Source organism: Bombina bombina, chromosome 3, assembly GCF_027579735.1.
Source record: "Bombina bombina isolate aBomBom1 chromosome 3, aBomBom1.pri, whole genome shotgun sequence".
In the NCBI taxonomy this organism is placed as follows: Eukaryota; Metazoa; Chordata; class Amphibia; order Anura; family Bombinatoridae; genus Bombina; species Bombina bombina.
This window is the reverse complement of record NC_069501.1, coordinates 232,511,377-232,523,906: the sequence shown is the minus strand read 5'-3', so window position 1 is coordinate 232,523,906 and position 12,530 is coordinate 232,511,377. Positions and strand designations below refer to the sequence as shown.

The window sequence follows — 12,530 nt, the reverse complement described above, 5'->3', positions numbered from 1 at the left end:
TTTAAATTATGCGGAACGATGGGCTATGTACCACATGATGTAGATCTACGCCCATATGGGCAAAAGGGTTAAAAGGGACACTAAAGTCAAAATTAAAAAAACTTTCACGAATCAGAAAGATGATGCAATTTTAGCCAACTTTCCAATTTACTTCTATTATCAGTTTGTTCTCAGCCTTTTCATATGCACACTTTCTGAGACTGCTACTGAGCACGTGCAAGAGTTCAGTGTATACGTATGAGTCTGTAACTGGATTATTGCTGTCAAATGAAACAGAAGGCAGGAAAATGGATGCAACCTTTATAATTTCTCAAAATAACAACTCATAATTAAGTATTCTGAGTAATTGCTATTGCATTGTTTTTACATGCGTTTTTGGATTATACAATTCTACTGTATTTAATTGCCCTTTACAAGGAATGCAATGTTTTGTAGTTATCTGCTGAAGTTAGTACAGATATGTAGCAGGGTTAGTCAATACGTCTGCAGTTTGCATTTCCAGCTCTGAGAATTAGAAGGAAAAAAAAATATTTTCATAACTAAATTATAAAAAAAAAGGGGGCAAAATTAATAATTTATATTGAAAAGTTGTTTTACTGCACATAACTAAACATTTTATTTAAAAATCTCAACTTGTTTACTGTCCCTAAAACAGGGCTCTATGCAGAGACACAAACTGTAAACCATTGACTTAATCAAATCAACAGCAGAGAACCTTTCAAACACACATCCCGATCTAGAGCTTTTAAAAAGTAACTTCAGATAATTATCCTATTATGAACATAGGAAAGCTAAAAATTGTATTTGAAAATGACTTCTCCGTCAGAATCAACACTACATATTTGTTCCTTTGAAGAGCCGTTAGCTCTGCACACCCAATATCACTCCCCAAGCACTGAAAGTGTATGAAATCCATATTACAGCTGAGCATAAAATAAACATGTATATTTAGTACATATTCATTTATTTCTCAGTATTTCAAAAGCCATTTTATTCAAAAATATTTATCCTCTGGAATATCAAAAGTTTCTAAAATAAAATAGAGCACATCAGTAATTAGAAACATAGAACTCCAGTGAATCGATTCCTTAATACTAATATCGGAGTACAAATAGATGCAATATAATATTTACAGATTGCTTAATTATATTGTACAAACTAAGCCATACACAAAACTGTAAATTCCTTATAAATAAAAGCTTTACAAATAGGATTACATTGCTTTGCACACAGATGTCTTTACTTACCAGCAGCTGGGTGGTGTCCCTAAGCATCTGCTTCAACTGATCCTCTTCTTCATTGGAACGTAACTGTGATTGAAGCCGGGCCTTAGTTGTTACGTAGAGATTATGATAATACTGTTCCTCCTACAAAATACACATAACTTAGTTGGTGTGTAATAAATCACTGAGGTTTGCAGTATAAGAAAAAAAACATACAATGGAATAGCATAAATTTGATTTTGACAACAATATGGCAATCCTTTGTAAACTTAGTCTGTGTTGGAGGTGTGATGCCTACAAAAGTTTACACACACTTTACCTATTATATACAGAGGATAACAGTTTGCTCATGCGCCATATAGAAGGGCAAGCGACATCCTCATTTGAAAGAGGCAATAATGAGAGTAGACACTTACGTAAGAAAGCCCTATCTTCACAGTTTGCTCTAGAGCGGTGGTTACCAAGGTGGGCAATACTGCCCCCTGGGGGTGGTAAGATTAAAGCGGTAGAGCAAATACCGACAGGAGGTGAAAGGGGGTGTTGGCATTACTATAGGGGGCTCTAACAGGAAAGTAGTAAAAGAGGAAGCTAGTGGGCCCTTTCCGAGCGCTATTATCTTAATATTGCTGTGGTTTAGCAAAGATGAAGATACTCTGAATCTCGATATATATATATAGTTTTGAAGGGAATTAAGCTTTGTATTTCCAATTTTAGGATCTGTATGTCCTTACATTGCTGCTGTATGTGACACATGTCTGGGTGGCTTTCTCTCTCTGTTCAGAAGGCCTTGAAAATAAGCCCAGTTTATGATCCTGTTGCCATCCTTGAAGCTGACGAGAAAGAACTTCAATCACAATTAATGCTCCTTCTAACCGATTCACCAGTTCTTCTGCAGATGCATCACGGAACGACTCCTTGGAAAAACTGCAAGAAACCGAAAAACATGATGCAAACATTCTAGAGTAATATATAAATGTGCACAATACCACAGCCTACTATAAAGTACAAAATGTGCCAACAACTTACTTCCAAAGCAAGGAATCTGTTTCAGAAGCGTTATCCTTTGCATTTCTCTCCCCCTTTTTAGTGAAGTCCCATGAAGTATTCAGGCTTTTATTTAGCAACATAATAGGTGTAGTCCATGTGGCTGCACTAGAGGTTGATGTTGGAGTCATCCAAGTCCCAGCTTCTAATGGAGAACAGAGCACTTTAGGGGTCATTTGTGTTATTGTCCTCATGTTAAGTATTGGAATTTCTTGAGCCATTAATTGTGGCTCATTATTTTTCCTCATTACACTAGAATAAAGTCCAGGGGTCACATTCTTAATGTCACTTGGAGAAATTATGGGTGTAACTTCTTGATGATCTGCAAGTAAGAGGGAAACGTAATCACTGTGTTTTCCATTATCAAAAGAGAGAGGTTTGGAAGGAATGTCTGTTCCCCCTTGTAACAAACTCTCTACTTCAGCAGGGGGAGCAGGGGTATTTTCTTCACTTGTATTTAAGTTATTGTCAGGTAAATCTGACATCAGTTTGCAAGAAACAGATTCACTAACTGTAGGGAAGTCCTCAAGGATACAGCGTCTTGAAAGGGAATCACTGGCTGGCTCACTATAATAAAGTTCCACTCTATCTTTTAAAGCAGGGGTATTTGGGTTATCTGACTGATCAAATATTTCTTCTTCAATCAAAGAAAAAGTCTGAAACTCTCTGTAACCAATATTGTTTGAAAAACTTGTGTCTTCATTTAGTTCTGTGGCTTTAATGTAACGGTCATTTCTAGATGGATCTTCTTCCACAATTAATTTGTTGTCTATGTGGTCTGGTAAACATCTGCTTTGGTTAACTATATCAGACACCGCCACATGACTGATGACGTCCTCAGGAAGACTGTTATGGTTAGGGTCTTTTTCTTTTATTTCAGTAAAATTAGCTTTGTTCAATGATCCTTTAAAACAAGGAAAAGAAGAAGAGATTGCTAAAGTACTTTGTGCATTACTCTGATGTTCTGTAACATCCAGGCAAGGATCAATTTCGAAAGTTTTGTTAGCAATTGTATCTAGGATACTGAGACAATGGTCATAAGCAGCAGCACAGCTGTTAGTATTAGCATCTTCATCAGTTTTAGCTACCAATAAATTATGCTTTTCACATGGTACAGTATGTATAACATCATATTTGTCTTTCTCCAGTTGGCTGCCATCAGCCTTCATGGTGGGTAAAGTACCAGAAATTTTAGAAAGGTTATAATCAAAACCAGTCATTTTATTGGTTTCATATGAACTAGCCATGTCCAGTTCAAGATTATCTTGGGCATGAGATGTGCTTTTAAATGGAAATGAATGGGCTACATCTGCTTGTTGGCAGATATTAGTATCTGGTATTAAATTATTAAGATCCTTACTTAGCTCAGTTTCATCTGTTGAGCAATAGGACAATGTAAGTTGCAGTAGGTTATCTTTTCCATTTTCAGCCTCTGTATATTCACAGATCTCAATGTCTTCAGTTGACTGTCCATTTGTTATCAAAGTATCTTTCTGGCAGCTATCAATTAACAAATGGTTCTTTATCTCATTTTCTTTTGGCTCAAGGTCAGTAGCTGCCACTTCTAAAGATGAGCTTGCCACAGTTTCCTCTAGAGAATTAGTTTGCTTTTGGATAGAAGTTTGACCATCATAATCCGAAAGTTCCACATTTTTGTTAAGCTGGATGAAATTATCATTGATGCGGAGTTGTGGATTACTCTGATTCTCTTCGGGTACATGCTCTTCCCTTCTCGAGCTTAGCTGAAGATCTGTTACAGCAGGCATATTTACTGAGCAACCTGTAAAATTAGTCTTTGACGAGGTTTCAACCCAAATATTTACAACTGACCCTGTGTTACAGCTGGATAGTTCCTAGAATGAAATGAAATCATGAAAAACATGTTAACTTGGCAGTAAGCTGAACAGGAATCACTGGCTGATTCAATAGAATAACAATGATTGCCTAATGTCAGTGCAGGAGATCATGTATACTCCCAAATTCTTCACAGCAAATACAAACTTTACAAAGTGACAATTTAAATGATGCAAAAGGGACATGAAACCCAAATGTTTCATTATTCATAGAGCATACTATTTTAAATCATCAAATCTGCTTCATGCTCTATGTATACTTTGTTGAAGAAGCAATACAAAAAGTACAAACTGAACATTGGGTAAGCCAATGACAAAAGGCATATTTGTGCAGCAATCAATTAGTAGCTAGCTCCCAGTAGTGTTGCTCTTCAACAAAGGATATCAAGATATCAAGTTAAATAGAAGTAATTTAGAAAAGTTTGATTTTGACTTTGTTGGTTTGAAAATAAAACAAACAGTGTAATGCCATGGGGGTTAAAAACATAAGCAAAATGAATCATGAATATATACTTTACAGTGTTATTTTCTTGATTAAACATTTAGAGAATTAAAGGCAGAGTCTAATACCATGAAGTGTGTGAAGAAAGAACGGTTTACCTTTCGGGGAAACTTCCTAGCTAAATTGGTTGGACAAGACGATAAGGTTAAGGAGGACCTGGCTTTTGAGAAGTTCTTTGATTCAGTCAAAAGGTTTTCACCTGAAAGGTCCTGCAGAGGAGTGCGTCCAACAGATTTACGATTCGACTATGGAAAAAGCAAACCAATGCATGCGACATTAATTTAAAAATTATGTTTTACATTAACTGTGCCAATTGCAAAATATATCTGCTTTACTATCACACTGGTCATAGTAACTATTAAACACATACAATTGAATGAAAACATCTTTCAGTACATTTATTGTAATCAATGTCAAAATGGCCATCACTTTAACACTTGTTTCAGAATTACATAATTGCTTGAAGTAGACAAGGTGGCCTTGCCAACATAAAGCTTTCAAGAGAATATTAAAACAAAAATGACAGTGTGAAAGGTCAAGTAGCAATGTAGGAAAAGTAATATAGGAAACATGAACATAATAGAATATAAACATGCGCAAGTAGTTTGATATCTTATCTGGTACAGACCAAATATAAGCAAACAAGATTTAGAGAGGTTTTGCAAGATGTGGATCGAAAATATAAAAAATAAAAGTTATTCACAAAACTTAAGTGACAATTATCTTACATAGAAAGATGATGACCTCTCTTAACTTACTTTGTGAATGGCTGGAATCTGATTCTCGTCAGATACATGTAGATTGGGAGACCACATGGTTGCTTCTTAGTCACACTGGCAGCTTCTGTGTTTCCAACATATGAGAAGATAGTTTGAATGTAAATTACAAAAGGAAATATGTGCAGCCCACAGGACTATAAAACATATAAATCAAGAGTTGACAAACGTGTATTAAAATTTAGGAGCAAGGAAGTTTGAGGAGCCAGCCACCCTCTTTGAGAGACAGACAGCCGGCAGTAAAATGTGTTAAGGTACCACAAAGCTTAGTTCTAGGTCTCCTTCACCATTCTCTCTACACATCATAGCTAATTTCCTTAAAAAAACATGAAACTCAAATATTTTCGTTCGGGATTTAGGTAGATTATACAATTTTAAACAAGTTTCTAATTTACTTATATTATCAAAATGTGCTTCATTTTCTTTGTATCCTTTGTTCACGGAGCAGTAATGCCCTACTGGGAGCTAGCTAAACAGATCATGCGAGACAAACAGAAGGCATATATGTGGGACCACCAATCAGCTGTCAGCTCCTATTAATGCATTGCTGCTCCTCATCCTACCTAGGTATGATTTTCAACAAAGGATACCAAAAGAACAAAGCAAATTAGAACATTGTTAAAAACGGTATACTCTATCTGAATCATGAAAGAAAAATGCTGGACTTTATGACCCTTTAATCAAGGCCTCAAGATAATCTGTATGCTAAAGGCACTTAAATATATTTGCCATTGTCTACAAATACTCTCCTACTCCCTTCACTGTACCCATGTCTTACATTCCAGCTTACAATAGTTTTCTACAACTGCACCTGTTCAGTTAAAGAGGTTATTAAAACACTGAATAAATGCAAAATATAATGCTGTATTCTGGTGCTAGATTTTACCGGGCTCCGGAGCACCATTGGCACCCCCCAAAATAAAACTTGCTGCATACATTTTAGGTCCCAGACCCTTGCACATAGAATTATTTGCCTCTACTCTATACCCGTTTAAAACCCATGGCACATCGCTAACAGTTTTGCTATCAGTTAAAGGATGTTGGGCGACAAGTAGCTTTTCATGCATGTGCCTCTGCTCACAATACTGTTAGATGCACTAGTACAGTGCTGTCAGCAGTCCTATAAACCCGGAAGTACTGCTTGCTGGTTGTGAAGTGTGACAGTGGGTGAAAGTAATTAGTGATGATATTAGCAATGGTTGAAGGGCATAGTTTATGCACACACTGACTGAAGTAACATTAACATGTATTGGAAAACCGATTCCCCAATAACCTTGAATAATGAGTATTAGGGTGCTCTCACTGCAGTTTTATTCATATTTTAGTATGTAACCTGAGCGTTCTAAATAAAATTGCTTTGTTTGCTTAGTGCTGCCAGTGTTTGTGTGGACCCAGTGTTATGGCCGCACTGCACTCTGTAAGGTGCCTGTGCTGTGTGTGAGGGCCCAGTGTTACTGCCACACTGCACTGTCAGGTGCCTGTATTGTCTGTGTGTAAACCCGCTTTTACAGCCACACTGCACTCTGTAAGGTGCCTGTACTGTGTGTGAGGACCCAGTGTTACTGCTGCACTGTCAGGTGCCTGCATTGTCTGTGAGGACCCAGTGTTATGGCCGCACTGCACTCTGTAAGGTGCCTGTACTGTGTGTGAGGACCCAGTGTTACTGCTGCACTGGCAGGTGCCTGCATTGTCTGTGAGGACCCAGTGTTATGGCCGCACTGCACTCTGTAAGGTGCCTGTACTGTGTGTGAGGACCCAGTGTTACTGCTGCACTGGCAGGTGCCTGCATTGTCTGTGAGGACCCAGTGTTATGGCCGCAGTGCACTCTGTAAGGTGCCTGTACTGTGTGTGAGGACCCAGTGTTACTGCTGCACTGGCAGGTGCCTGCATTGTCTGTGAGGACCCAGTGTTATGGCCGCACTGCACTCTGTAAGGTGCCTGTGCTGTGTGTGAGGACCCAGTGTTACTGCCACACTGCACTGTCAGGTGCCTATATTGTCTGTGTGAAAACCCGCTTTTACAGCCACACTGCACTCTGTAAGGTGCCTGTACTGTGTATGAGGACCCAGTGTTACTGCTGCACTGCAATGTCAGATGCCTAGGAAAGGAAAAGGGTCACAAGGCCCTGTAGGAGGCGCTAAATAGATTAAACAGAAATCATCTATGGATATGTGGACTCTCAAAAATAAATTAAAACAAACCACATGTGTATCTGATGACCATGAGATACTATCTCTTTTTTACATACGATACCAATGAACTGGTATAACTGAGATAATGATGATAATGTACCGGTCCAAGAAAGAGTCCTATTGATGTAATAAACTTCTTTAGTGATACTGGATATTGGTAGAAAGTCTGTTTGGCTGCTCTCTAACTTCAAACATGTTTCTATGCCTGATGAAACGATTGTGACCATGAAACGCGTTGCATTGCTGTAGCATGAGTTGCTTTTAACTTTGTTTTATTGATTTTATTAAACTAGCTTGTAAAGCTTTATATAATAGCTCTCATTGCTTTGTGCACACTACACTACACTACCAGGGGTTGTACACAACCTAGCCTCTCCTATATTATCTGATTGCTGCCTGGAGAGTGAAGAAGCACCTCAGCCCAGCTGTTCCTCTGGGAGCTACCTCATTGGTGTATCCAGCACATCACCTTGGTTCAGCTAGCTGGTTTGCTGCTAAAAACCAGCCTGCTCCTATCGGCAAAAGTGGGTGCCTTTACATCATGTGAGTACCCTGTGTTATCTATGTACTCAGATCCTGTTTGTTATTGATTCACACACATGGCGCCTCTTTCCTTGTCTTTGTTAATGTCAGATGCCTGCATTCTCTGTGTGAGGACCCACTGTTACTGCCACACTGCCTGTGTCAGGTGGCTGCATTCTCTGTGTGAGGACCCAGTGCTACGGCCACACTGCACTCTGCAAGGTGCATGTGTTGTGTGTGAGGACCTAGTGTTACTACTGCACTGCGTCAGGTACCTGCATTGTTTGTTTGAGGACCCAGTGTTACTGATCCACTGCACTCTGTAATGTGACTGTGCTGTGTGTGATGACCCAGTGTTACTGTTGGGATGCACTCTGTAGGGTCCCAGAGCATGAGGGCCCAGTATTGCTGCTTGGCTGCCTTTAGCAATAAACCCTCTAAGACAGTTCATCAGCCCTGATGTACACAATCAGGGAGGTGGGAAGGTTGAGGAGGATCGCTACACTGAAGAAAAACAAAAAATTATATATATATATATATATATATAAAATAAATTGCAGACTGTCTGCAGGTTCCTAAAAAGGTGGTGACCAGTGTGGGGTGGGGGAGGGAAGAAAGGGTTTGGTAGGTGTCAGGTTGGAGGGTAATCTGTACACTACAGCTAACTGATTAACCCCTTCACTGCCGGGAATAATAGAAGTGTGGTAGCGAATGAGGTTAAAGGAACAGTCTGTTGTATTAATATAGAAAAACACACAAGTAAATGTGGAGTTTAGCATCCCAAATTAAAGGGACACTGAACCCAATTTTTTTCTTTGTGATTCAGATAGACAATGACATTTTAAGCAACTTTCTAATTTACTCCTATTATCACATTTTCTTCATTCTCTTGGTATCTTTATTTGAAATGTAAGAATGTAAGTTCAGATACCGGCCCATTTTTGGTGAACAACCTGGGCTGTTCTTGCTGATTGGTGGATAAATTCATCCACCAATAAAAAGGCGCTGTCCAGAGGTCTGAACCAAAGAAAAGCTTAGATGTACTTTTTCAAATAAAGATAGCAAGAGAATAAAGAAAAATTGATAATAGGAGTAAATTAGAAAGTTGCTTAAAATTGCATGCTCTATCTGAATCACGAAAGAAAAAATTTGGGTTCAGTGTCCCTTTAAGTAACCATGTTATAAGGGAAGGAGAAGGGAATCCTGCCGTGGGGGGGTCATGTATAGGTTCCCAGCTGTGGTTGCAGCGCCCGGGCAGAGAAGGAAATCCTGCTGTGGCGGGGGGACCATGTATAGGTTCCCTGGGACGGTAGCGGCGCCTGGGGCAGGTTTTGGATCAGATCACTCTGTTCCAATACCTGCCCCGGGCGCTACAACTGCCTCTGGGAACCTATACATGGCCTTCACCCCACCCCCACCGTCATGTTGTACCGTTCTGAAGTAATTCCCAGGTCCGGCCAATTAACTGGTATCAGGTAAAGTAATTTATACAATTGCAGATAGACCAAAAGACAAACATAAATAGTTGACGTAGGACAGGTACTAAGTGAGCAGCAGATAACAGATGAAATATGGAATCTGAACAGAACGTTACCTAAAATTTAAATAAAATATAACATGGTTACATAATTTGGGACACTAAATTACACATTTACCAACACACCAACCAAGTCTTAACGTCCTTTTTACTGGTATTGTTTTTCAAAAGTAAAATTCCACCAGCCATTTGCCTTATTTAGAAGAGACCATCTAGATTTGAGTCTGCAGCTGACAAGGATAGCCATGGTCATAGTTCTAGTATAAAATACAATATTTTATCATTTTCATCAGATAAAACCTTTGGAATACGTAAAAATGGGGGTGGGCTGTCACAACCAGATTACAATTCCCATGCGTCGTCAATCAGAAACTAATACTTTGTAGTGTTGACAGTGCGTGTCCCAAATATATAGAGAATCAACGTCATACAACCTATTCCTCAAGAAAATACCGGCCATGAGTGAGGGTGGAGCCACAAAAGGGCAGAGCCAGAAAGAGAAACCATAGAAAAGAAAAACATTAGTCAGGACTCAGGGGGTCATGGGCGGCAAGTTTTAATAAACTATGTAATGAAGGCCCATAAAATCTAAATAACAGAATTTAAAGACAGCTGTCCTATGAAACAATCCAGCAGGATAAACATGGGGCTTTGCACACACACACACATTAATTTTATATATATATATATATATATATATATATAACACATTCTTTTATGCCAGAAATAAGTCTATGTTAAAGAAAACTATTAAAAAGCAATCAATAAAAATTAAAAGTTTTACTGTACATTTTACACTAACACTGTTTAAGCCCTTGAACTGCCAGAGAGGGCTGCACATCTCCTTTACACAGCCATCTAGCAGACAAGGGGTTAAACAGTTAGCTGTACTAGGCTAAAGAAATGTGACACCGCAAAGTATATTTACTGGCTCAGTTTACATGATCTCAGCTGGACCGGTAGGGAAGAGGACAGTTCATTTCAGTCCCGGAGCAAGTATTCAAAAAGTAAACACCCCCCAGCAATCAGAATCATGTCAGTGTGAAAGGTCACTAACAGGGGAGGGAGCACTGTCAGCCCGCATATGAAGTGTAACACTGTTACAAAGCATGGGGATTTGTATTATTTCTCAACTAGTAGTGTACCCTGCATTACAGGAAGTTAAACACGTAATAATGCAGTGACAGACCATTGCAAACATTCGAACCAGTACTCAGTGTAAAAAAAAATTAAAATTTAAGGGTCAGGGTTTTTTTTCTGCAATTTTTTATCAGACAGCTGGCTGCAAAAAAATAACCGGCTTCTACATTATACCGACACCGGCTCCTTATTGCTGATTACCGGCTGGGTGGCAACGCTTGCTTTTTACTACGGACTAACTACCTTATACAGTAAATGCTTTCTGTAGATAAAGCTGGTAACCCTCGCCTTCCGCAGCTATAGCTCCACGCACGATCAATTACATATTTTCTACATAAATACCAACCTTACCAGCTACTGTTTTCAATTTGTCACGTCCCCGCCAGACGTTCAAATAACATACTATTGCTACTATTGGTTACTGTTTTTAGATCTCCGCCAATCGGAGTCCAGAATCATAATGCGTTTCAAGCCTCATTCTCGTTCCATCCAACTGTTGCGCTCTGGTTTCTTTGTCACGTGTCATAGTAACAAACTGTTTACTCAACATTTGTGGTTGCGTAGTACGTGCTTTTTTTCGTGTACTGCATCAACTGTGGAGCTCAGAAAGTTCCTTTTTTATTGCTTATGTTTAATATACTTTATAACGGTTTATGTTAGTTAATTATTTTGTTTCCGGTGTTGTGTCGAATCTGGGGACCTTTGTTAAATGTAATAGAATGAAACCAACCTACTTGGAGATCAAAACGATGCCTCAATATACTTTGAATTAACTATTTTACTGCGGCTGTGACATCACTCTAGACTGCCCACCAGAGCGACCGGTTCAACGATTCAACTCGTCGAATCGAATCATCATCATTAAGGCTTGTGCATATAATTATTGGATTTTTGCGTGACCAGACGCATGCGCACTAGTTGCCATTTGTTTGCACATGTGCACTGTATGGACTTGGAAGACTATGCTGCCCACAAATAATTCAGGGATTAGCAAATGAGCAGTATAAAAAATATGATAGCTAATATTATAAATACATTTTAGCATTTTGCTTGTTATTACTAGGGGCGATTCTTTGAGCTTCATACCTCCAGCCGCTCCGCTCACATACACGCTCTGAAATAGATTGAGCGTACCTCTGGAAGCTGCAGTAGGGGGCAGTGACATCATCGGCAACGTTACTCAAAAGACTTATGCGCTTTGCCGACCCCCCCCCATCTTTCTACACTGGTAGTAGACCCCCTGATAACATAGCACTCACATGAGTCCTACAGAGGGGGTTTGGAAACCGGTATATTATAGAAAGAGGATTATTTAAAAATGATGGAGATGGGCACAGAAATTGATGCAACCCTGGTATTGGTGCTTTAATTAACATTTTTGAATAAGTAACAGAGATTTTCAAAGGGTTAATAACCATTGGGCAACTGATTTCACTATGAATATATACAGGGTAGACCCCCTCCATGACATGCTAATGTTTTTAGCCTGGCCCAATGGTGTTTTCGGCACAGAAATTGATGCCAACCCTGGCATAAGTGACATAATTCTTATTTTTAATACGTAACTCAATTAACTGGTATCAGGTAAAGTAATTTATGCAATTGCAGATAGACCAAAAGGACAAACATAAATAGTTGACGTAGGACAGGTACTAAGTGAGCAGCAGATAACAGATGAAATATGGAATCTGAACAGAACGTTACCTAAAATTTAAATAAAATATAACATGGTTACATAATT

General features: G+C 39.0%; 1 protein-coding gene across 1 annotated transcript in view; it reads right to left on the bottom strand.

Moving 5' to 3' along the window:
• The window catches only part of SPAG5 (sperm associated antigen 5), a 424,869-nt gene extending 413,698 nt beyond the window's left edge, over positions 1 to 11,171 (bottom strand). Inside the window, exons 1-6 of the mRNA XM_053705229.1 lie at positions 11,141 to 11,171; positions 5,381 to 5,465; positions 4,721 to 4,867; positions 2,250 to 4,120; positions 1,955 to 2,147; positions 1,248 to 1,367 (exon numbers count right to left, since the gene is read on the bottom strand). Of these exons, the coding sequence (XP_053561204.1) occupies positions 1,248 to 1,367; positions 1,955 to 2,147; positions 2,250 to 4,120; positions 4,721 to 4,867; positions 5,381 to 5,437 (2,388 nt within the window). The 5' untranslated portion in view covers positions 5,438 to 5,465; positions 11,141 to 11,171. The remainder of the gene's footprint in view (positions 1 to 1,247; positions 1,368 to 1,954; positions 2,148 to 2,249; positions 4,121 to 4,720; positions 4,868 to 5,380; positions 5,466 to 11,140) is intronic.
• Between the last annotated feature and the right edge of the window lie 1,359 nt (positions 11,172 to 12,530).